The 26,390-nt window shown below is 50.7% G+C and overlaps 1 protein-coding gene across 2 annotated transcripts in view; it reads right to left on the reverse strand.

The window, feature by feature from the left end:
- Lgr6 (leucine rich repeat containing G protein-coupled receptor 6) overlaps positions 1–26,390 on the reverse strand; it is a 117,072-nt gene that overhangs the window by 73,073 nt on the left and 17,609 nt on the right. For both annotated transcript variants that reach the window (XM_060364349.1, XM_021636684.2), the window contains exons 2-4: positions 14,912–14,983; positions 12,546–12,617; positions 2,600–2,671 (exon numbers count right to left, since the gene is read on the reverse strand). In XM_060364349.1, the coding sequence (XP_060220332.1) occupies positions 2,600–2,671; positions 12,546–12,617; positions 14,912–14,983 (216 nt within the window). The remainder of the gene's footprint in view (positions 1–2,599; positions 2,672–12,545; positions 12,618–14,911; positions 14,984–26,390) is intronic.

The raw sequence follows: 26,390 nt of genomic DNA on the forward strand, positions 1-26,390 counted from the left end.
CCACATCCAGGCTCATGGTGCCCAGATCTCCTTCTACCGTGATGTCAAAGCCAGAGAGCTGGGGTCAGTGTGATTTCTCCTCTTCCCCTGCTCCCACGGTCAGCGAACGCCTATGTCAGTCACAACAGAAGGCCCTGTTCCCGTCTCTCCTGTACCTTGAACTCATCTCATGCCATGCCCCTGAGGTGAGTAGGTGCCAACACAGCCATGGTTGTGTGTTTAAGGAAAAACAGGATGGAGGTCGAGTAACCTCAGGGAGTCCACAAAGGAACTGAGGTGTGATTGTAAAGGAGTCTGCCTCCTGAGTGCTGAAGTTCCCAGAGCCCATCAGCTTCTCCCTTCACTGCTGCACCTGCCTGCCCACTGGCCACCGTCACTCTCAGTGCCTGGCTTTCGTCCCCCCCCCTCTTCAATCCCCATCACTGCTGCCGAAATGGGACTTTTCAAAAGCACAAACTTGCCCATTGCTGTCCTGCTGAAAGTCCTTCTAAGGCTCCCTTCTATCTTCATCATGGAATCCAAACCCTTAACAAGCTCACTGCCACTTACCTGTCAGAGAACATCATTTGCTAATTCCAGGTCTTTCTCTACTTCTGCCCTTCTTACCAGTCACACAAGCACGCACGCGCGCACACGCACACACACACACACACACACACACACACACACACACACACACAGTTCAGCCAGACTCCCTAGGGCTCACTAAGTTTCTTCCCCTTTTCCCTCTCTACCTTAACTCCCTCTGGTTCCTCTGCCCATCATATCCTTCCCTGCTTCTTCACATGACTGACATTTCCTGATCCTTCAACACCTAATACAAATTTTACAGATTAGTACAGCCTCAGAAGCAGTTTGAAATAAATGAACCAATGACTGGTTAGACTAACACCATCACGGCTGTGCAGGGCCTTCTGTGTCTCCATCCTTACCAAATGGGTCCAAAGTGTTCTTTTCAGGAAAGCCCGTGGAGGGGGGCAGGGTAAGAGCGTGATCCCCACTTTGAAGAGGAAGAAACTGATGCATGTAGTCAGGACCAGAGGCACGGTCTGAAGCCAAGTTTTGCCTGGCAGGTTGGCACTCTCATGGTTATAAGAAACAAGACCCACACATCTGCCTTGGGTTCTGCCCTCATATGCCTAAACAGAGGGGTGCAATGGGCCTGCAAACCAGGGATCAGCCCACTCTCAGAAAGCATTAGAGAACTGCCCATCTAACTAAAAGTGCCAGGCCTGTTCTGAAAACAGAACCTTCAGAGGCCTTCAGCAAAAGGTGTGACTCACCTTTTATTTTTAATGAATGATTTAACTTCAAAATAAGTCCAAGTTTTTCCTATGAGTCTGTTTGATGCTTTGATTGAAATGTCAACCCTCCCCCTCCCCACTCCATGCACCACCTCTTATTTTTGGCTCTCTCAGCCCTTTTGCTAATGCCCTAAGCAAATGTTTAGTCTGCCTGCAAGACAGCATGCACAGGCATTCCTGGCTTTCATCTACTGACCTCGGCCTCCCAGGGCATACTGCCTACCTATCCTGCTAAATGAGGGAAAGACTGCTGGGGCCAGAGACCTAGACATGTTGGGGTGGAGGGCAGACAGATGACAGAATGAGGGAAGGCAGGTTCTACCATCCAGGCCACTCAGGCAGCCAAAGAGAGGAAAGCCAAAACAGTGGTGGCTGTGACTAGGTGGCTAGGGACCTTCTACTTAAAGGTAGAATCCAGCAAAAAGCCTCTTTCCCTATCTCACTCCTTCTGCTCAAGGACAGTCAAAACAGGTTAAGACTGTCTGACTGGCAGGGCCACAGCAGAACCTACAGCCAAGGACACTGCAAGCCTTGTCCTATATACTCACGACATATGCCTCAGTTTCTACAAGGTTAAATTTCATGGCTACCTGAGTCCTACCCTTCAACTGTGATTTTTCCCAAAATACTTATTCACCTATTGGTTGGATATAGATACAAAAAAAACAAAAATTCAACTGGCTTCTATAAGCAGGTGAGAGGTATCATGCTCCCAGCCCTGCGTTGGGCACAACATGCAAACAACCCAATATGTAGTCAGGGCCAGCTTCCGTCACCCTAGAACCTGTACCCACTTCCATGGACAGGCTTAGCCCTGCTGCCATGATTTCCCTGCTGAGGAAAAAGGAAGACTATGGGGCTTCTTGGAAGGTGGGCTTTATCCTGGGTGGCCTAGAGTCTAAGATCACAGTCCCCTCTCCCTGCTAAGTAGGGAAGTAGGTGTTTGAACCTGGCTTCCCTCCTCCTCCTGAGCCCCAGGGTAGAATCCAGCTAAGGGGAGGAGACAGCCCCTTCTGGTGCTTCTTTGGGACAGTAGTCTCCACCCCACATCCCAGCTCCCATTGGCAGACTGCCAGTAGCCTCAGGAATTCTGCCCTGGTGGCCCTACCTAGGGAGGTTCCACATCCAAAGTCCTGCAAACACACAAGTGCCATGGACACACACTTATGACAACAAAACCCTCAAGGAACCAGAGCCAGGGGCACCGTCTTCACTAGCAAGTGGGCCGCAGAAGAAGGGAAAGTAAGGCAGGGGTTGTGCCCTGGACCCAGGAAGGTGGGAGCTCAGTGACTCACAGCGACTGCAGCCTGGGCAGATCCCACAGCGCCTCCGCTGGGATACCTCGGAGCTGGTTGCTCTGCAGCATCCTGAAGGAGAAAGAGAGGTCTGTAAGACAGGCACGGAGCTCAGTGGGTTAGGCTTCTCCTTTGAAACTCCCTCTTTTACTTCAGAGCCCAGAGTTTGAGGTGTAGCCTCCTGTCCTGTTAGTGGGAACTAACTGGGGCATGGTTGAAGAACACAGGGGACTGGAAGGCCCAGTGTAGAGAGAGGTGCCTCAGGAGGGCTTGTAAGACAAGGCAGGAGGAAACGGGGTGACAAAGAGGAGAGGCGTAGACATTTAATCCAACTTGGGAGGCAGAGAGAAGTTCAAGGACAGCCTGGGGTATTCATTGAGTTCCAGGCTAGCTTGAGCTACAGTGGGAAAGAGAAAGATGGGATTCTGCTGAATTCTGCAAAATACATGCAGGATGTAGTTTGGTTTTACTTCCCAGGCCTTAGTTTCCCTGTCTATTCAGCTGCGAGGATAAGGATTTCTTTGTAAGAGAGGAAGATGTGGGTGAAAGTAAGAAGACTGAAGACTGTCCCTCAAGAATCAGAGCATCTCAAAAATATGCCTTCTGGAGTCCTTTTCTACAGAAGCAATTTGAAGTCCCCCCTGCCCCTACTCCTACCCCCCATCAATCATCAATCTATTGTAGCGGCTTAATCTCACATAAGCACACACTAAGTAGCTGCTTCTGAGGCTGCCAGCCTAGGACTAAGGCCAGCCACAAAACCCAGGAGACACAGACAGAAGCCACAAAGCTTCTGGGGATCTGGAAACCCTGTATGCAGGAAAGGTGGTCAGAGAGCACACACCAGGGACCGACAGAAAGATGGGCACCTCTAGAAGTGGGTACTGCTGAGTCCAGGAGAATCCAGGCATAACAGGGGCCTTAGGTAAGCTGGGCAGGGTACCTTAAAGTGCAGGGGAGCCCCCCCAAGCAAAATGCTTAGTTCTAAGGAAGACACTGAGTGCAGAAATGGAAAGAAGGAAAATTAAATAAATACATTTAAAGAAATAGTCTGGAGAGATGGCTCAGTGGTTAAGAGCACCGGCTGCTCTTGCAGACAAGCTGGGTGCAGTTCCCAGCAACCATGTGGCAGCTAACAGCTGTCTGTAATTCCAGTTCTGGGGTACCTGACACCCTCTTCAGGACTCCATGAGTCCTGCACACACATGGTTCAGAAACATACATGTAGATAACATATCTATACACATAAAATTAAATGACTACATTATATATATATACCAAGGAGGCCCTTGGACATCCATTATCACCAGAACAGTGTGTGTACTGTGGTGTGGTGTGGTGTGGTGTGGTGTGGTGTGGTGTGGTGTGGTGTGTGGTGGTGTGTGTGTGTGTGTGTGTGTGTATGCATGCTCATGCACATGTGTGCTTACGCAGGTGGGGGCTAAGGTCCTCTTCAGGTGTCATTCCTCAGGAGCCGCCCACCTTGTTTTCTGAGACAGGGTCTCCCACAGTCCTAGAGCTCACCAGTAGAGTAAGATGGCCAGCTAGAAAGCCCCAGGGATTCACTGGTTCTGCCTCCCCAGAGCTGGGGTTGCCTCAGCGTGGGGCTTTCTTCTTTAGGAATTTAATCAAATCTTCCCTGCCCCGTGGGCTTTCTTTATCTCCAGGCTCAAGATCCAGACATGAGAGGAGGAGGGCACAGGACAAACTTAGGAAACAGGAAGGGAGCAGAAAGGAAGGATGCCCTGACCTAACACATGCCGAGGACCTGAGCCTCCCTCCCAGGCTGCCTTAGCTCTTCATCACAGGAATGGCCCTGAGTACTTGTATGTCTGCCTCAAGAGCTGGCCAGGCTCCCAGGATGCAACGGAGAGTGAGCACCTGCTGTGTGCTTGGTATGTTGTCCACACTGAGGGCTTCAGGCTTCCCTTTTGTAGTATATCACCAGCCAACCCATTGCTCAGAGCAGGAGGCTGAGGCTGAGAGGCTAAGCCCCTTCCCAAGGACTGCTCAGGTGATGCCAGACTTCAGGAAGAGCAGCCTACCTTCTGACCTAGCAGCAACAGTGACTGGGCCAGAGGTGGCTCATAGGGCTCCATGGGTGCCTAATGAGATCATTGTTATCTATGTCACAAGGCAGGTAAGTGATCGGACTGGGTTTGGGCACCAGTGAGTTAAACTGCAGTCTGGACAGGAGACAGCAGGGCCAGAAAAGATGGAGGGGCCTAAGGATGAGCCTGCTGGCTATAGGCGCCTAATGTGTGTCCACCCTGACCACTTAGGCCTCTCCTCACTGCTGGCCTCTTCTTAGGGATACAGGAAAAGTCCTATCTGGAAAGCAAAGTACAAACCAGGGAGCAGGAGCCAGGGCAGGCATGGGGTGGTCTGAGAGAGGACCATCTCACGGGAGCAGAACCAAAGGGAAGCAAAGGTGGGCACTGGGACCCCTGGGATCAGGGTCTAGACATCTTGAGAGGAAAGACAGGTTGCAGGTGCAGGCCCTGAGGAGCTGAAGGGCCCTTGTGCACACTCTAATGCGGAAGTTATCTCAGCCTCCTGCCACTCCCATCCAGACCAGCAAGGAGAGCTTTCTGATGACAGTACTTTGCTTCTCGGGTGGAATTTAAACTTGCGTCTCCTCAACTTACTTAAAAATACCGTGTCCCATGCCTGAAGTTACGTTGCCTGGATCCCCGTCCTAAGCTCTGCCCTTCTTCAGCTATGTGGCTATGTCAGTGCTTAAACCTCAATGCCCATTCGGTGAACTTGTGACGATGGCTCTGTTTGTTGGTTGCACATAACAAATAAAGCAGTCCCTGCAGGACACTTACAGCAGTGTTGTGCACACAGATGGAACTTACAGCGCCCTCGCCAAAGTGATCAATGATTGGCATTACTCTACACCTTCCTGGTTGCTTAAGGAAGTCACTTCCTCTCTGAGCTTCAGTTCTCTCCTCATTCAAGGGAAGAGACTTTCAGAAGACATATAAGACTGCTCAGAAAGGCTGGTGATATTGGCAGAGAACTTGTCTAGCATGCCCAAGGCTATAAGCTCCCTCCCCGGTGATCCAAGTGCCAATGGTGATGATGGTGGTGGTGGTGGTGGTGGTGATGATGATGATGGAGACAATGACAACAGTGGTGATAGAGGAGATGTAACTCAAGTAGTAAGCTCGTGCCTAGCACATGTCAGTGATGCAGACTCACACAACCACACAGAAGAAATAGCAAGACAGCCAGGGAAGCAATCAGCCAGCTCAGCTGCTCTCCTGAAACTGGGGCCCAGTCATCAAGCCTAAAGATGGCCCCACAGCAGAGCTCTAGAGCTCCTTGGGTATCTGAAAAACCTCTGCTCTGAGCACGAGGTGAGGGAGCTAGCAGTGTCTGGTTGCCTACTGTGGCGCTTCTATCCCTCGGACCTCCCGACTTCTAGGCTGTGATCGTCTCTCTACTCCGATCTCTGCCAACCACCATGCTTCCCATGATTTCCGTACAAAACCACAGCATGCTTGGACCACAGATACGTGAGAAACTATGGTGAGGTGAGCAGTGGTCACTGCTTATACTCCCTCCAAGGTCCCCAAAGCTACACCTGGTGACTGCACGAGTGAGCTGCACCTCCAAGGGGCATCTCTAAAGCATCTATCTGCACTGACATCATCTCCTACTCACATCTTTCTGCTAAGTTTATTCGTGTGTGTGCAGGAGGCACATACGTGTGTGTGTGTGTGTGTGTGTGTGTGTGTGTGTGTGTGTGCATGTACATATGTGCATATGTATGGAGGTCAGAGGAAAAGCCCCAGGAGTTGGTAAGAACCAACTCAGCCTTCACCACGTGGATCCCAGAGTTGGCAGATGCCTGTACTCACTGAGCCATCTCACTGGCCCTGGGAAGGTCTTTAAAGTCTCCATGTTGTGCCTCCCTAGCACAGAGTCTGCACGGAGTACCTCTGCAAGGCATTTAACGCTCCTTCTGTCCAGTGTCAGGGAGCTCAGCTTCTCCCCAACAGCTCCAGCTGGGCTTTCTTTCATGAACCAATGCCCAGCAAGCTGGAGTGTGGTCACTGGTGTTGGGCCTGACCTGCCTCCCTGGCTGTTCCCAGCCTCTTTTCCCAGCACTGCTGCGTGGAAACACAGTTGGGGTAGAAGGGATGGAAAGACTGTCAGAAGGGAGCAACCCTTTATTCTCCACGGTGAGGCAATGGAAGTGATTTTCTCAGAGTTACAAATCACATTACTTAATCGAAACATTGGGACAGGCCCCAAGGCCCACTCCAGGCCAGTGCTTTGTGCCCTCTTTGTGTCAAGCTGGGCTTGGCAAAGTGGGTTTAACCATTTGCCCTCAGCCCGAGATGCACATTAGAATCACCTTGGAAACGCTCAGGTCTCAGGAGAGCCCACTTACGCCTCTGAAGCTGTCTCTGGTGTAAAAGATGAGACTTTATTAATTTTCAAGCTCCAGGTTGAGTCCAATGTGCAAACAGGTGTCTGGTCCTCAGCAACCACACACACACACACACACACACACACACACCAACTGATTGATGTACAAAGAATGTGCTCAGAATATTTATCTTGCCAGAGAGGCATCTGGGGACAGAAACCATGAATTTCAAAGACCCAGGGGGCAGGCAGCAGAGACCAAACCCCCAACCCCAGTGTTTTCTGAAAAACTCTCCTGGGGAATCTGGTGCCTTGGGGTTTCTTGGGTAGATGAGTGGGACAGGGTCTGAAGCTCACCCTCCCTCTGTACCCTGTAAAAAGTCCTCCTTCATCAGCTTTATTATGCACATTTCTGTTTACAGTGAGTTTCTGTTTTGTTTCTGTCGTGCTGGGGATGGAACCCAATACCTTGGGCATGCTAGGCACGAACTCTGCTACTGAGTTTTTTAAATGTATGTGAGTGTTTCGCCTACATGATGTGTGCACCATGTACATGCCTGATACCCAAGGAGACCAGAAGACGATATTGTAGATGCTGAAACTGGATTTAAGGATGGTTGTGAACCACCATGTGGGTGCTAAAAACTGAGTCTTGATCCTCTGCAAGAACAACATGTGCTCTTAACCTCTGAGCCATCTCTCCGGGGGAAGAGAGAGAGAGAGAGAGAGAGAGAGATTTTATATGTGCCCCAGCCTCCCCAGTGCTGGGAGTACAGGCATGCACCATTACCACTGGCCAGTGTTTGGGGTCTGGGTTTTAATTATGCAACTAAAAATATTGAGGAATCCATTCCAACTCCCTATTTTTTTTTAAGTTTTATTTCTTTATTATATATACAATGCTCTGTCTGCATGTACACCTGCACACCAGAAGAGGGCACCAGATCTCATTATAGATGGTTGTGAGCCGCCATGTGGTTGCTGGGAACTGAACTCAGGATCTTTGGAAGAACAGCCAGTGTTCTTAACCTCTGAGCCATCTCTCCAGCCCCCAACTCCCTATTTTAAAAGGAAGAAAATTAAGTATTTGGAGAGTAGAAATCTAGACATTTTCCCTGCTGCCTCCTTGTCCCCTTCCCCACCCCCACCTCCCTGCTGCCACCTTTCTGGTGAGGCCTTGAGTCTGGCCTGAAGTCTCTCTGCTGCCAAAGAGCCCTGCTTGCTGCCATCCTGTCCCTCGGGAGGGTGGAGCTGGGCTCCTGCTGAAGAACAGCTTAGAAGATCTCCCAGGGTTCCTTGCAGCCTTTTCATGAGCCAGGCTCCCAGGCAATGTGAGTCCCTCCCAGATCAGTTCCATCCAATTCATCAAGTCCAAAGGGAGCGGACGCTGTCAGCGTTGACCTGAGATAGCCCAGGCGGTGTGGAGAGGGACATAGCTGCTGCTGCTCTTGGGCTGGCCTGAGATCTAACTCCCCAGCGCTCCTCTCTGCCCCCAGCCAAGCCTTTAGCCTGGGTGGGCCAAGACGAGAAGAGTGAACAGCTTCTCTAACTTAGTCTCTGCTAAGGGCACTGGCTAGGAATCCTCAGCCACAAACTCTGGGCTGTGGGCTCTATCCAGGAGCAGGGTCCCTGGGGAAACCTCCTACCCTGGTTTCTAAAGGCAAAGAGGCTCCACGCCTGTTACTCAAATCTGGGCCTGGTGGGAGCCAGCTGAGACTCAGCAGGGTTGATGGGGCCACACTGACCTGAACCAGGCTGGCTGCAGGTCCTGGATGGTCTGCAGAGGATGGGGAGGGCCAAGGCTAGACCATGTTCATTTTCCAAGGTGACAACTTTGAAGAAAGGTAGAGTGGACAAACCCAACACATGGACATACCCCCTTGGGTTAGTGTCAGGATTCAGAAACTGCCCATAGCTGCTCTGTGCACTGCAAAGACACCGTGGGTAGGACGGTCAGAGGTCCAGGCATTGCCCCACACGTCTGGGGCATGAGGATGATGGTTTCCCTTAGGGCAGCTCTGTGAATTTACATCTGGGCCCTTACAGCCTCTTGGGACAGAACTGGTACAAGGCTAGACCTTTCGGCTCCCGCTAATTCTCTTGATCAGACATGGTCTAAGCTTGTGGGCTTGAAGACCCGGAGAGCCTTCAGAGGAGAGGAGAGCCTCGGCCAGGGTGGGGAGGTCACCTGGGAAGGACTTTGCTGCCGTCCCTTAGGAAGGGAGTAGAGAGGGATCCCTTATATTCCATGTTCACTTCCAGGACAACCAAGAGGCAGGGCGTCCACGTGTCATCCACTGTCCCGTTTCCTCTTGGCCTAGCCAGGCCTCAGAGAAGAGAAGCCACAGCATTGGGAAGGGTCTGAACATAGAAAGCTATGGTCTCTTTAGACAGAGAGGAACACTTAGGCCGAGGGCGGGGGTGGGTTCTACTTGCTCTAGTTTTCTTACAGGTGTGACAGACAAGGACCTGCAACCAGTGAAAGCGATGGCAGATGTTGGGAAGAACTTTGTACCCAGGACACATGGATTCTCCTGCTCTGAAGCTCTGGGGAAGATGGGTGGGGTCCTCCGGCCTGCCTCCTGTCCCTGAACAAGGAGCTCTGCAGACAGAGCAGAGGACACAGGCTTTAATGACTGGTGGTCTTCGAAGATGGAGCTAAATGGGGGGTTACTGGCAGAGTAGGGGTGAGCCGCCTGGCTGTCCTGGCTCCCACACACAGCTTTTAACCAACCTGCTCACTGGGCCCAGGCGCCTCTGGCTGAAAGGGGGCGGGCCGGCTGCGGTTTCTTCCAGGCTTTGATTTATTGCCTAATGCAGGCAGAGAAGAAAGAGGAGGCTCATCCCTAAGCTGGAGCCTTAGGAACGGGACGTGAACCTCACATCTTCTGAAGGCCCAGCAAACAGAGCCATGCTCTCTAATCCGGCTACAGGTCTAAACCTGCCACTGGGCACAGATATGCCACCAAGCAGCTCGCCTGCACTGCACGTGGGTTCGAGGTGCCTCCTCCCCACCACCTCCTGTACCCTGGACAACGATAGGGAGTGAGACAGAGGGGCAGGGAGAACAGAGAAGCAGAGAGGAGGGAACCAAGGATACCAGGGAACCACAGGAAGGTAGAATGGAAAATAATTACTCTGCGGTCTGGAACCCTAGAAGTCAGGGATATTAGAGGCAAATGGAGGGAGGAGCTGGGGGACCAGAGATTCCAGAGAAGGAAAGTGTTTGGATACAGACACACAATCACCTGGAACCAGGAAGCGCCAGAGGAAGGGCTGCTGTTAGCCTATGAACCACTTTGAGAAAACAGGAAAGAGATCTGTCTTTGGGTAGATACCATTTCAAACCCAGGCAAAGAGCTGGGGTTCAGGCCTTCTCCCCTCAGCCAGATGCTTTTGTGCAGCCAATAACCTGTGCAACTGTAGGGAGAGGAGCTGCAAGTAGAGCCAGGGCCAACAGCAGAACTGGGAAGCAGCTCGCTTTAGGGGAGCCCCAAGTGCTTATTCTGTTCCTTTGGGTCAGCTCCTCAAATGTTCATCTTCCCACACTGGTCCCTGGGATGGTGCGCCCTCCCTGGGATCTCTACCTGCTTTCAAACTCTGTGTCCGCTTCTTCCCATCTCCTCCCACCTTTACCCCTCTCGGAAAGACTTAACGAGGACAAGGTACATCATGGATGGAGGTGGGAGGAGAGAGTGCCCCCTTCTCGTCTCTACAATAAACCGACAGCTCACTAGCAAGGAGAGCGAAGTGACAGAGCACCAGGTCCTCCCCCAACCTCACACTCCTCTTGCTCCTGAGAAGGCATGAAGGGGCTGGAGGAGGAAGCCATGTTTCTAAGGAGAAACATGGAAGAAAAGGCACATGTGGAGCTGCTGTGTTCATACCTATAATCCCAGCACTTCAGAGTCTGAGACTGGAAGGGCTATCCTGAGCTAAGCAAAACCTTGTCTCAGAAGGAAGGAAGGAAGGAAGGAAGGAAGGAAGGAAGGAAGGGAGGGAGGGAGGGAGGGAGGGAGGGAGGGAGGGGAGAGAGAGAGAGAGAGAGAGAGAGAAAGAAAGAAAGAAAGAAAGAAAGAAAGAAAGAAAGAAAGAAAGAAAGAGAGAAAAAAGGAAAAAAAGCTGGATGGGTAGCTCCACTTACAAACCTAACCGACAGAAGGCAGAGGCAAGGAGAATCACTACAAATTTGAGGGTCTACATATAGAGTTGCTGAGATTCGGATCAGCCAGGTCTACACAGAATGACACTGTCTCAAAAAGACAAAGACCGAAGAACAAAACCATCAAAGAACTGAAGGCTAGGAAGGTGGTGGGGAAGTATGAGCAAAGTATAATGACAAGTATGAATGAAATGAATTCTGCTTTCCCTGTCTGCGTATGTCTTGAGATATCTCCTTAGTAAAATGATTTTAATACAGAGAAAAGTAAAAATAAAGTTCATTCTCTTGTATGTTAACTAAAAAAAAATTAAAAGTACAGGGTTTTAAAAGTTTTCAAGCTATATAGCTGAGAATGACCTTGACTTTGAACTTCTTTTGTGTATGTGCATATGCCCGCCCATGGTTGTGCAGTTGCACGTGTGTGACTTCATATGCACACAGAGACAAAAGTCAGCCTCAGGTGTCATTATTCAGGAGCCATCACTGTGCTGTTGTTGTTGTTTGTTTGTTTGTTTGTTTGTTGAGGCAGGGTTTCTCTGTGTAGCCCTGGATGTCCTGAAACTCCCTCTGTAGACCAGGCTGACCTCAAACTCAGAGATCCTCCTGCCTCTATCTCCCAAGTGTAGGGATTAAAGGTGTGTGCCACCTCTTAGCACCTCTCTCTCTCTCTCTCTCTCTCTCTCTTTCTCTCTCTCTCTCTTTCTCTCTCTGCTTTTCTTTTTTCTTTCTTGGCTTTTTAAACAGGCTCTGGGGATCCACTCAGGTTCTCATGCTCACCAAGTGCTTTATGGGAGCAATCTGGTCCTCTGGACTTGTTACTCACCTTGAGTTCTGGGCTTACAGGCATGCACCACCATGCCTGCTGTCCACAGCGCTGGGGCCCTAACCCAGAGCCTCGTGTATGTTAAGCAAACACTCAGCCACCCGAACTCCATCCCCAGCCCTCAGAAATTAAAGCAAAAGACTGGTGAGGTGGCTCAGTGGGTAAAATCACCCACTGCCAGGCCTGATGGATGACCTGAGTTCTATCCCCAAGACCCACATGGAGAAGGAGAGAACCAACTCCTAAAAGTTTGTCCTCTGGCCTCCAGATTCATGCCACACACACACACAAATAAATAATAAATGTAGGGAATGAAAATAAACCTCAACTGAGCCCTACAACAATCATCACTCATAAACAAGGTCCCTTCCTCCCTGAAGGACTGCCAGGCACTTTGGGTTCCTCTTAATCTTTGTTTACAAATCAGATGAGGGAAGCAAAGAAATGGAAATAATGGGTGAAATGAAAAATGGAGATTAGGAAACACAAGGGTCAAAGCAAGACTCTGGGAGTGACAAAACCCCTCTGATGGCTGTTTTCAGCACCACATCTATGTGAAAGGGCTAGCCTCTACTTACAGAATTTTGAGACTGTGAAGGCCGGAGAATGCCTGTCTTGGGATGTGTGAGAGATGGTTCCCGGAGAGCCGCCTGCGAATCAGAGATAGAGGTCACTGGTGTTGGCCTGGTAACCCATGAAGGGGGTGAGGTCTTGGAGGACAGGAGGGAGGGCGGTGGCCAAGCATGGCTTTTCCTGAGCTTTGCAGTTCCCTGTGCACTGCACACACATCAGCTCTGCTTTCACGGTTAATCCAGGGAGGGGCAGGGTACCGTGAGTACCCGAATTCGAAGCGCTCGGAGCCAGGGGTATTTGGCCTTCGGGTTCTTCAGATCTCCAAATATTTGCATCTAGATAATGAGCTGTCTTGGGGAATGGATCCAAGTTTAAACATAAATTCACTTGATTTTATTTGAGTTCACATTTATTTATTTGGTGTGTGTATGTGGGTGGGTGAGCCGTGACCCACATGTGCAAGTTGAATGACAGCCTAAGGTTCTCTCAAACATAGGTTGTCTGGCTTGCTGATAGGTGCCTTCTTCCCCTGAGCATCTTACATCCAGACTAAAATCTGGCTGCTTCAAAAACATGGAGCCCGAGGTGGTTTATGCAGCAATGTATGGGGGGGGGGGGGTCGCTGCTGAAGATGAAGGCCAGTACCTCAAGCACGCTGAGTTACTCCAGCCAACACTGAGCTACAACCCTTGACTCCTGCAATAACGTCAGTGATCCTGGGCTTTGATTCAAACTTGTCACATAAAGCCGGTGCAGCCCTGCTTACTGCGCTAACCTACCAGCCCACAAAAAGTTTCAGAGCTTAAGTTCAGGTGTGGTGGCACACACCTGTTATCCAAGTACTTGGAAACCTGAGGCAGCAAAATTATGAATACAAACCCAGCGTTGGCTACATCGAAGATTCTAGTCTAGCCTAGGGTATATACCGAGACCCTGCCTCAATAAATAAATAAATAAATAGTTCAGATTTTTGGATTGAGAATGCTCAACCTGTATTATCCCCAAAATTTCCGACAAGAAAAACTGAGGCTTGGTTCGTGTGTGTGTGTGTGTGTGTGTGTGTGTGTGTGTGTGAGTGTGAGTGTGTGTGAGTGTGTGTGTGAGTGTGTGTGTGAGTGTGTGTGTGAGTGTGTGTGTGTGAGTGTGTGTGTGTGTGTGTGTGTGAGTGTGTGTGTGTTCTATTGCTGTTGTTTGAGGTTTGTTGGTGCTGGCTTTAGACAGGGTCTCACTAAATAGTCCAGAATGACCGGATGCTCACAACCCTCCTTGCCTCAGCCTCTGTTGTGCTAGAACTGGAGGCTTAGAAGCTAGTGTTTAAAATTGTTATCACGCTGACAGAGCCAGAGTGCCGAGGGAACCCCAGCTCTCTGCTCTTTCTTTGTCATTTGTTGCTTTACAAGATGATACCTGGGATATCCACACTTGGGTCCTGTAACTGGGCCTCGGTGGCAGATCGCTCCTTTAGGTTCGGCCTTTAAAACCGGTCCAACCCCATCTCAGAAAACGAGAGACGGAAAGTTGAGCTTACTAAATGTCCTGGCCTTAGCTCTCCTTTACACTCCCGTCCCAGCTGCGCCATCCCCACCTCAGAATGACCTCTGCTGCCTTTAAATCTGGCTTGTCTGCCCACCACAAGCCCCATCCACATGGAGCATTCCTTCCTGCAGGCAGAGAGCCTTCATGTGAGGATGATAGCAGTTCAAAGGTGAGTTCCAGGAAAGAGTGGGATCATGAGTAAAAGCTAGGGCCTGGAGAGACAGATGATTCAGCAGTTAAGAACACTTCCTGCTCTTCCAGAGGACCTGGCTTCAATCCCTAGCACCCACAAGGCAGCTCACAACTATCTGCAACTTTCATTTCAAGGGATCTGATGCCTTCTCCGTCTCCTAGGACAACAGGTGTGCATGCTGTGCACAGACATATATGAATCATAAACATAAAATTTTTAAAAAATTAAAGAAGCAAAGGTATGCTGAGGGTAGTGACTCATGCCTCAAATCCCAGCCCTCAGGAGGCTGAGGCAGGATAATAGCAAGTTCACGGCCAGTTTGAGATCCAGGCCACCCTGAGATCGATAGTGAGACCATAGCTGAAAAATAAAAATTAAAAATTAAAAAAAAAATCAACTAAGGCAGGGAAGAGAGCGGCAGAGAGCTTTGCCTCAGAGCTCTGGTGTCCGCACGGCTTGACCCTGGTACTCTGGACTCACCCATGTAGCAGGTCTCAGCTAAACACCTTCCCCAGCCCTGCCTTCTCATGTGGGTGCCACCTCCTCTGAAGAGCCCTGGTCCCTTCAGCTGTTGACCAGCGAGTCCACCCCTCCACCTTCCACCCCACCCACACTGCCACTGCTGCCCAACCATCAACTCACAGCTCCTCCAGGAAGCGCAGGTGGTGGAAGAGACCCGGCTGGAGCTCCGTGAGGTTGTTCATGCTGAGGTCTCTGTGAGGAGAGAGCGAACAGAAGGCTGTCAGCACCCACCTGCAGCGTCCACCTGTACTGTCTGTGATGCTCAGGTCCAGCCCTGTTTGGGGAACCCTACAGCCTCCCACTGTTCCTCCACCTTCCCACCATGCCATCCTGACCCACAGGCAGTCTGGTAACAGCACTTTCTGATCTCCTCTCCCTGTCCCCTCTGCTTTTCATGCTTCCTTTGGCAGGTTCTCCCTGGACTAGCTATGGTTAGTCAGGAAACCCACCTCCCTGTCAAGAGAGGAGCTAAGGGAAAGAGAAGAGAGGAGTTAGAGAAAGAGAGAGAATTTTAGAGCAGAAGGCAAGATCCCTAGTGAAAACAGTCTTCACTCTGAGACCCAGGGTCACCACTCATGCAGCAGGCTCTGATGTCTTCCCCAGCCACACGTTTTGTCCTGCTCGGCAGTGGTAGGCTTCACTGCCTGCTGAAGTCGCTACCTGCCCCCTTCTTCTGGGCTCTGCTTCCCCAGGCCTCTGACTTTCTTGACATCTTGGCACTTCAAAGAGGGTGCCCACAAGTACCTGAGTATCTATCTGGATGTGCAGAGCTGGTCTCTGTGTGCATCCATCCTCTAAATCATTTGAAGTTGCCTATGTCAGCCAAAAGAACTTGGGGGGGGGGGTTGTGTTACTATCCCTAAGATCACTATAATTACGTCAACAGTACTGAAGACCTACCTTAATACTAGGCACTGAATAGCCTTTATCCAAATAACCCCATTTAATCCTCACCATAATCCGAGGAGAGCTGCTATTTTACATCCAGGAAAACAAAGAGGGGCCAGCAACAGGTCTCTGAGGATAAAGGGACCTGCTGCCAAGGCTGATGACCTAGGCTCATTCCCTGGAATGGTGGCAGGAGAGAACCAACTCCCAAACTTAGCTCTATGATCCCCAGACACTCCCCTCCCTCAATGCACATACAAATTTTTAAATTGAAATAACAAATAAATAAAAGGATTGAGTGGAGTTAGAGAGCCCCCAAATCAACTTTATCCTCTGGTTAACCATTTTGACCACTATGACCCTCCATTTCCTCATGCGTTAAAAAGAAGAAGAAGGAGGATTAATAGGTTAGGTCTCTGTGAGGATTAAGTAAGCTAATGTTTACAGACTTCCTGGTAAACAGTACATAGTTAATAACTACTTGCCTTCTTCCCTCCACCTTCCCCTTGGTGTTTTATGTACAGGAGTCTCAGCTCCACAGACCTGGAAGCAAGTGGAGCACCAATGGCTTGATTCGTGAGTACTGCCCAATGTTAGCATGCTCATCTGCTTGTGCCTGAGTGAGCAGCCATGTCTGGGGTTACAGACACATGCCTGACACATGCCTGACACATTTGGGCTCCATCCTGTCTCACACCCCTACCAGCTGATTCTTGTCTCCATGTGCTGCTCCCTTGGTGGACCATAGCTGCAGAAGTGGACCACACTACTGCCTAAGCCTTCCTGAAGCTTCCCTCTTTCCCCAGGAGAACAATTCACCCGTAAACCTTCCAGCTTCCATGCTCCCAGAAACACACTTGCTCTCCATGCATGCTCAGAGAGACAGGCTGGGAATGGTGGGGGCATGTGTGCCGGAGAGCCCAGCTCCAGTCTATAAAAAGACTGTTTAGTCTCAAACATTTTATCTTTGATAAAGCTTGGGCTCTGACTCCATGTCTTCCAAGGAAGGAAGACATTCCATGCGGCATAAACCAAGAAAACTGGCATGCGCAACATGGACTGTTCTTGTTAGTATTTCCCTCCCCGATGTCCTGTGTCAATAGAGGAGCCATCTGCAGTCCTGTGGGTACTAGAATAGGCTCAGCAGAGGCTGCAGATGGCATAGTGGTCACTGTGAAGGCCAGTGGAACTAAGAGGTCTCCTTGGTCAATATTAGCCTGGGTTCAACCCTCATGATGCCCCAGCTCTGAAGCAATGCGCACAGAGGCCCAGGTTATAATCCTGAGTCTACCTGGATTCCTCTCCCTTAAATCCCAGGCCTGGCTCATCCTCAGTAAGGTGCCACAAAAAAAAAAAAAAAAAAAACGATTACCTCTAAATATTTACCCTGCACATTTCTGGATGTGCCCTGACAGGCAAGGGAGCGGGAGTTCAAGGAGCATACAGGGCATGTGACTCAGATCTCATCACTCAGCTGTCCCCCCAGGGGCCGCTCTCAGAGGCTCTGATGCAGCTCCATACCCCCACCTACTCTTTTCCACCAAGGCCAGTGGCCTCATTGTTCTCCCCAGGGGAGGAGGGGACTGCACCACTACCCACCCACTCCCCCCCCACACATCCTGCCCCAGACAAGCACCTAGCCCAGGTGCTGTAGAAAGCGGCCAGGTGGGGCCAGAGGGTGGATTTCAAATGGTGTCTGGTGGGGGAGTCCCTTTCAGCCTAGCTCTCACAAAAGAGAAAGGGGTGAGGCTGGTGCCAGGAGAAGGGGAAGGCAAAGGAACGGGAAGATTCAAAGCCCAGGTCCTCCACACTGACACCATAGGGCAGAGCGATGATGGCTTTGGGACCGTGCAGGGAACTGAGGGAGTGACAGGCAGAAGCTCCCAGCACACAGGTTGCCCTATGGAGTCCGAAGCTCTGACCTGTGACTGTGGAGGAGACAGCTGTGCAACCCAGAGGACACAGCTCTGACATTTCCGGCATGCCTGCACTTGTGGGAAATTCGAGGGCACCTGGATCTTTGGGTGCTTGAAGTTTGGTTGTGGCTGTGGTCTGTGTGATTGTGGGATACGTGAATGTTGTCTTTCAGAGCTTGTGCATTGCATTGGTGTGTTCTACTGGCGGCTACTCCTTCCATTCAGCAGTTTGCATGTTAGAGCTCTGGCTATTCAAAAGTTACAAAGTGTCCTGGGGCATCTCCCTATAAGGAAGGCAGAGGCCCTTCGGGAGAAGAAAGTAGCTTCAGCTCAGGTGATTCCCTTAAGATTGGGAAGACTTCCTTTGGCTGTGTGACTTTGGACAAGCCTGACTCCTTCTCCTAGCCTCTCCTCCCCTCCAATCTGCTTCCTACTCCCTAGTCCAGGTAGTCTAGTGTCCAGGGATGCTGTTTGGGGATCTGGCTAATCTGTGGCTGGACTGGATGTTCAAGCCCAAATGCTGCTTTACCACTGTCATCCTATAAACATCATCCTATGAACACACGACCTTGCACAGTATATACACTATAAATCACAGGTACACCACACCCATGACCACCATTACATACCCCACACATACCAAATACCCACCACACACACTATACACACACCACACACACCAATTACCACACACAACACAGTACACAAAAATATACATACCACACACATCACGTACTGCACTACACACAGAACACACTATACACACACAGCACATACTACACAGACCACACATCATATACAGCATACCGCATCACCCAAACACTACATATCACACCAATGCACACACATAATATATACACCATGCCATACACACACATACACAAAACACATACATCAATCATACATGCTATACATACCATACTCACATCATGTCACATATACATACATCATAGCACGCACATGCTCATACACACAGCTCTCAGGGCATAGGACCCCACACTCTGGAGAGCCCAGGCTTCTCTGCTATTTCCGTTCTGACATTCTTCACAATTTTTGGACACTAAATCTTCGATTTGCATCGAGCCCACAGCTGCTGTCACTGACAGCCAAGGGGTTGTGGAGGCTGGCTCACAGTATCGCTCTGAAACTCTCTTCCCAGTAGGCCTTGGGATACCCAGAGGGGCCATGTGTCCCCTCAGCTGGACACAGCCTGGTGTGGTGGGAGGGTGTTGATGGAAGAGGCTGCTGATGTGAAGGGTGTAGCAATAAGAGAGGGGTAGCCCTGGGCACAGGAAGTGGAAGTTTCTGGCTGCACATTAGGAAAATGTTCTCAGAGCTTTAGCCTGTGAGGCAACCAGACCACCCAAGGAAGCTGGGAGAGGCGGTGTCACCATGGAGACAGGGAACAGGTTTGATAAGAGAGAGGATGCTAGGAAACTGAGGGCCCCAGAGCAGCAGAACCATGCTGGAGGGGGTTGGGCACCTGGAGACGCTCCTCCAGGACCTGGCTGAGACCCAAGGACCCATGGAGACTGGTCTGTTTGAGTTTTCCCTGTGGGAGGAAAAGTCAGTGACTGACACACTATGGCTTCTCCTGGGGTGGAGGTAAAAGGACACCCCACACTGCAGAAGAGGCTAACAACACAGAGCCCTTTTTCTACTTCCTGGGCTAAGGACTCAAGCTGTCTGTCTCTACAGTTAATTGTGTTGGTTGTTTTTATTGTATATATTTAATATATATACAATATATTGTGTTGTATTTGTTGTATATATTGTATATACTTCTTGGATACATTTATGGAACTTGCTGATTTGATACATACTTTCGTTACGAAATAAGGACCACAGTCAAACTAATTAACATTGCCTCTCCTCTATAGCCTTTCGGGGGCAGGGGTGGGGGAAGGGGAGACTCTGTCCTTGGGAAAAGGGTCCTCCGGGTGGTGAGAACCCATCCCCTGCCATGGCTGCGTCCCACAGTTACCTCTTTAGAAGCAGAGCTGGGCCATGGGGGGGGGTCTCTGTGGGACTTTGTACGTAGTCACTCAATGAGCCACGTACTGAACACTATAGTTGCCTCAGCAGACTGACCATGTGACCCCGGTCCTGTCACTTCCTGTCTCTAAGTCTTCATTCCCTCACCTGTTAAATGGGATAATAATAGCATTAATACTAACCTGACAAGAGTTGTAATGTGAAGTTATCATACACAATGAGTTAACAATGAGTAAAACAGTGCTTCATAAATAGGCCTTTATTGATATCATAGTTATTTAGCTGAATTATAAATGTTAGTACATAATGACACATCTCATTACACACTTTTTTGTGTGTATTTTGATATGTGGTCACACTGGTCTTGAACTGGCAATATCCCTGCCTCAAATCCTTGTGTGCTTAGATTAGAGACAGGCACCAACACACCTAGCTTTACTGCACACTTCTTCAAGGTGAGGCTTTAATCTGTGCAGACTTCACGCTTACTAAGGCATCTGGAAGACAGAGGTGCTCAGGAAGGTTTCGAGTAATGGTGACATTTAACGCAGAAAGGGGACTACCAGGAGAGAAGAACTGCCAACTGGGGGTATGGTGGAATGAAGAGTGAGAGGCTCACTGACCATGAACAAAGTACAAGTGTGTGTGTGTGTATGTGTGTGTGTGTGTGTGTGTGTGAAAATGTCACAGTAAGACTCACTATTGTATACTAACTAAAAATAGTGGTAACAAACTACAAATAAGTTCAGGTGGGAAAGGAGAGCTGGGAATATAACTGAGCAGTAGAGCACGTGCCTTGCCTTCCTCAAGCCCTTGGTGTTATCCCCAGTGCCACACACGCACACAACAGCAACAAAAACTGTCAAGCAGAAAGGTAGCTAAATAACTGCATTACAGCTAATGAGAGACAATGCTCTTTCTTTGCACGGGTCCTGTGGCTGGCAGCTTTCTCTGTGAGAACGGCTTCCCAATGTTTTTCTCGGTCACCTCTCACAGCTACAGAGTGTCACGGCTTGTACAAAGAGGCTCCCAGTGCTTGGCCCCTTATTGGAGCATGTGCTAGCCTTCCTTACAGGCAATGTTTGGGCACTTTGCCACCCTCTGGCACCCACAGTGAGACAAGGCATTTCTGCTGAGCCTTCTCATGGTCTCCCTGCGGGATCCCGAAGGCTGCCTAACACTGTTCAGCATAGCCCTTCCCTGAGTGCCAGTCTGAACTGTTCAGACATCCGGTCATCCTGGGAGACAGGGAGAGAGTTGACAGGGGTTGGGTAGGGCATGCTAGGAAGTCCAGCATGGGGGAGGATGGAAGGCTCCCATCACGACACTGGATAAAACATCTGCCCAAGATGCTAAAGGCCAAGAGGATGGACATCAGAAGAAGAAGAAAACAGGAAACGACCTAGGAACCTGCCACAGGGGGCCTCTGAAAGGCTCTGCCCTGCAGACTATCAAAGCAGATGCTGAGACTTATGGCCAACTGTTGGGCAGAGTGCATGGAATCTTATGTAAGAAGTGGGAAATAGTAAGAACTGGAGAGGACAGGAACCCCACAAGGAGAGCAACAGAACAAGGAAATTTGAACACAGGGGTCTTCCCAGAGACTCATACTCCAACCAAGTACCATGCATGGAGATAACCTAGAACCCCTGCACAGATGTAGCCCATGGCAGTTTAGTGTCCAAGTGGGTTACATAGTAATGTGAAGAGGGACTGCCTCTGACATAATCTGATTGGCCTGCTCTTTGACCACCTCCCCCTGAGGGGGGAGCAGCCTTACCAGCCCACAGAAGATGACAATGCAGCCACTCCTGATGAGGTCTGATAGACTAAGATCAGAAGGAAGGACAGGAGGACCTCCTCTATCAGTGGTCTTGGGGAAGGGCATGCATGAAGAAGGGGAAGGGAGAGTGGGACCAGGAGGGGAGGAGGGAGGAGCTTATGGGGGGGATACAAAGTGAATAAAGTGTAATTAATAAAATTTAAAAAAAAAGATGCTAAAGGCCCTGGGAATCCATCTTCAGCACCACAATAAATAGGTGATGAGCACAATAAATTAAGACAAAAAGCAACATCTCATGTGTCTGCTGAGGCCCCCTTTACGGCAGGCATCTTGATGATACTTCCTTCATTTACACAGCAAAAACATATCTGAGAGGAGCAGGGCTACTTGCGGTCATGCTGCAAGTTACTGCAACACCCCCAAAGAAGCCCAAAGCCCAGGAAGACCTCAGGCTTTCCAGTGTGCCCTCCTCTGTGTAGTCTGTTTCCTGAGATGAGCCTCCTATCAGAGAGAATTTGGACACTACCTTCTTTGAAATCCCAAATACACAAGGTGACACCAAGTTCCCTTGGGTTTTTGCAGTTTTCGTAAGTTTCCAAACAAGGGAGTCACTTCCATCTGGGAAAACGTAGCTCTCTATCCACATAACAGAACGAGCCGTTCTCTTGGGCTTTGCACAAAATCCTACGTGAGAACAATGTTGTGCTTTGTTTTGTCATTTCTTAGCCCCCTCTTTGGTAAGAGAATGTCACCCAGCCTGCCTAAAAGTGGCAGGAGGGCTCTTGATGGCGTAAACCGGAGGGAATAAGGAGCAGAAGGGAGAGGCTGAAGGGCTGGCAGGGGCTTGGGGTATTTGTGAAGAAGAGAAGAACTTCTGGAAGGCTCCCAGGAAAAGGAGACCTTTGTGCAAGTCAGACTGTTCCAGGGAGAGGCTGGAAACCCAAAGCATCAACAGGTGTCCCAATTAACTAAGGTGGGGCTAGGAAAAAGCAAGGGAAGGAGACTACTACAATTCAGGTGAGCTAGAAACACACACAAACACACACACACAGGCACAGGTTTGTTTGTCCTTGTGGTTAAAAGACCATGGAACTTGGAGAATGTCACCTCACCAGCACCTCTGCGGGTCTCCTCAAAGCCTGGTGACACAGATAGGAAGCTAAGAAAGAAGAGACATGGAGAGACAGTTCCCTTTCAGATTTGCTAGATATGGGAAACTGTGGTTTGGTGTGCTGCCATACCCAGACTCCCCTTGTTTCTCATGGGAAGGCTCTTTTCTTCTACCAGACATAGTAGTGCACTTCTATAATTCCAGTACTTGGGAGTCAGAAGTAAGAGGATTGGGCAATTGAGGCTAGCCTGAACTACAGAGTGAGTTTCAGGGCAGCCTGGGCTACATGGAGGTTCTCTGACGAAAGAGATGTCAGGTCACAGCATCAGCAAGCTGGGAGGTCGGGGTGGGGGAAGGTGGTGGATTTCAGCTGGTCCTAACCCTCAGAACCACTGGGTGATCTCTTTGGGGGGATCCAGGCTCACCCCATTAGAGCTATCCCAGCACTGCTACATGAAGCTGCTAAGCTAGAGCTGTCTACAGTGGCACACAATTTCAAGGTGTGACTTCTGCCCCATGGCCCTCCACTGTGACTCTTGGAGGGCAGAAGGAGCCGCTCCTAGCGGTACTCAGAGTCAGCTGGCTGTTCTTGGGGGCAAAGCAGGATCTAAGGGCTGCACGGTACTGCGTGCTGCCCCTCTCGGCTCCTTCCCTGAGAGCCCTACATCACCCATCCTCACATGTCGTCCCATGGGTCAGCAATGGCACCCACTCCTGCCGACCTTTCCCTGGCCCTATAACTTTGTGTAAGCTATTTCACCTGTCTCTGCCTGACCTTCCTCAATGGTAGGGAGCCTAGGCGAGGACTAGCGCAGGGCAAACCAACAGGCAGCACTTTGAGCATCACTGCCTGCCTCCCCCACTCCAGAACCCTAGTCAAGAGCTTAGGCATGCAGCTCTGTCTCCACAAGAAATGTCTATAAGGTGGCTGCAACATACAGGCCCTGGGCTCACTGATGAAACCACCCAGTTCAGCACTGTGTGTCCCTGTCCTAAAAGAGCCGAGTCTATGGAAGACACTGACAACAGAGTGGACAATTAAAGCTGAAATGACAAATCCTAAAAGTGGGACTTTAGAGTCTTGGGCCCTTCTCAGACTAATCCCTGTGGCTTTTTGAGTCTGGTTCCTGAGGCTTCAGTCACATGGTCAGGCCACAGGATCCTGTCCTTGATTAGGAGCTGTCATCTCCTACCCTCCAATGGCACATTCCTGTGGCTGCTGTCCCCAAACAGTCTGGGAGTTCCACCACAGATCCCAATTCTCTGTCCTTGCCACACACATGCTTGCCAGCTTCAAGGTCCATTTTCTCTTTTTTGTTTTGTTTTATTTATGTGTATGCACTCGTGTGTGTGTGTGTGTGTGTGTGTGTGTGTGTGCGTCTGTGTGTGCAGGTGCTCTCAGAGGTCAGAGAAAGGAGTACTACAGGCAGTTATGAGATATACAGTTATGTGGCGGCTGGGAACTGAACTCAGGTCCTTTGGAAGAATGACAAGCACCCTTAACCACTGGGGCAATTTTCTAACCCGACACAGCCACGTCACCAAGTCCTTCAAACCTAAGTCCCTGCACCTTGCCGGTGTCTGTTCTAGTCATAATTTTGATCTCTAGCTCCAGCCACAGGACCATCAAGTCTCTGTGCTGAGGTGCTTTGCATGGGTGTAAAATCTAACTGCCCTTGCATACTGGAACCCCTTAGACTCAAGGCTTAGAGAGAGAGAGAGCCACATCAAGGTGGTCCCACAGCACTCCTGAGAGGAAGACCTGCCTGGCAATCGTTAAGTCTCAGCCCTGCTACTGGAATCATCTGCTAGAGCTGAGCAGCGGCCAAAAGGAGCTAGAGAGGTGGTGGAGCAGCAAGGGGGTGGAGTTCCACACAGCCCTGGCCTGTTAAACTGAGGTTACTATCCTGAGGGCTTTATTCCTGGGAGACACGATCCCAGAGTGTCTGGATGGAGGATATAAGGCCCCCCACCCCATGGTTTCGACCTAGCTGTGCTCACAAACATGGAGCCTCCCCCATCCGGGATCAGAGGGGGGGCTGCACTTTTGGTGTTGTGATGGGGAGCTGATGCAGGGTAGTGGCAATCCAGGAGGAAGTGGGGGTGGGGGGAAGCCTGGCTTCACCCTGCTGCCCGTGCCACACACACACACACACACACACACACACACACACACACACACTGAACAGCACCACGGCACCAACACCCTCCAGGGCGGGCCAGCCTAGCGTGTTCAAACTGAGTCTGAAACCCGGGGGAGTGTCCTGTGACAGCTGTCTCTGCTGCCTCAGCCTCCCCCTTCCCACCCACAGCGCTGGCATCTTCTAGGTCTCATTTAATTCGACCCGCTATTTTCACGGGCAAGAGAATGATCATTGTTCCCATGTTAAAGGAGAAGGTGGATACTGGGCCTCGGCAGTGGGGACCCACGCGGTTTAGCCCTGTGGTGCACAGGAGCACCTGGAGACAGGGACAGCCAGGAAGGCGCCACCCATCCGTAGATCTCGGGGTTCCTTTCCCGGGACCTTGTGGCGCTTTCTGGAGCTTGACGCCCTTCTCTCCCCACCCCCTAACTCCTGCCTGCGCACACGCACACCTCCACACCTCGCCTGCGGCCCCGCCTGCCACGCCACCGCCGCCGCCACCGGCTCCGGTGCTCTGAGCTCTCTCCAGCCCCTGAGGCCTTCTGCGCGCTACCCTTGCCCAGCCTGCCTACGCTGAGCCACTCTTGTTCTGTCGCCTTTGCCTGCGTGTCCTTCCCTATAAATGGAGCCCCACTCGCCTACCTCTCTCCTCAACCCTTTGCCTATTTGGTTCATCACATTCTAGACAGGCTATATGGAAGACCCAGGTTCAAAACTCCTGCCCAGCACAAAGTTCTTCTTGGCACTGAGCCCTGCTTGCTCACACTGCAGTTGTACTCAGCCACCCATTACGGAGTACTGTGTTGTCAGAGAGCTGCTTTGTGGCCTGGCATCAGCAGCACTGAACTGTGGTTTGAACAGTGTTAAGGTTACTTACCCTCTGTGTGCCTCAGTTTCTGGGTGTAAAAAGGCTGTATCGTAGTCCCTCCTAAGTGAATTGCTGTGAGGTTTAAGTGGTGGAATCCAGGTGCATGGCGGTATTAACTCGGCTCACCAGAGGCATTGCTCCCTCAGGAGCATTCACCCCACCCCCACCCCCAGCACCTCCACCAGAGAAAAGCGAGCAGAGATGGCAGGGTGGCAGGGGAGGGCGTTCTGGGTCAGCCCTGCCCTTAGGAGGCACCAGCTGCTGCTTCTCTGCGGTGCCACCTGCCTCGCCCCTGATCTGCTCTTGCTTTGATCTTCTGATCTCTGGCCAGGGTCTCCCAGCCAAAGGCATTCCTGCCTTCCAGCCTCCTCCAAGGAAAGGCAAAGGGCTGGGCTCACTCCATGCCCGGGCCCTCCCTCTTTCCTTCCCCTGTGCTATGTGGAGTCACACAGGTCCACCTTAGGTGGCAGGGGCTGAGGGTGGTTTGGGGAAGAAGGGGAAATAAGAGAGAAAGCACTGGCTCTGGGTGCTGCTCCGGGCTCAGCACCTTGGCTGTGGAAAGGTACCCAGGGTCAAGGTCTTTGTTCTCAGTGTCCTGCCGTGTAAATCCCTTGTTGAAGTGCACAGGAAGTGTACTTGTATAAAAAGGAGAAAGGTCGATCCAGGTCTGCAGAAACCCTGGGTCTGAGGGGACTACAGATCCACTCTGGACGGAACTCAGAGCACTACTGCTAGGGTACTCTCAACCTTCGGACCAAAGGACCATCAGAGAGGACTTCCTGGAGGAAGCCGGGAGCATCATTCCACATCAGCAAATGCCCAGACCTAGAGCTTGCTGAAGGGGAAATTAAAGTGGCTGTGTAGGAGGACCATGGGGGGTGGTGAGGTGGATAA

This window comes from Meriones unguiculatus, chromosome 11 (genome assembly GCF_030254825.1).
Source record: "Meriones unguiculatus strain TT.TT164.6M chromosome 11, Bangor_MerUng_6.1, whole genome shotgun sequence".
Classification (NCBI taxonomy): Eukaryota; Metazoa; Chordata; class Mammalia; order Rodentia; family Muridae; genus Meriones; species Meriones unguiculatus.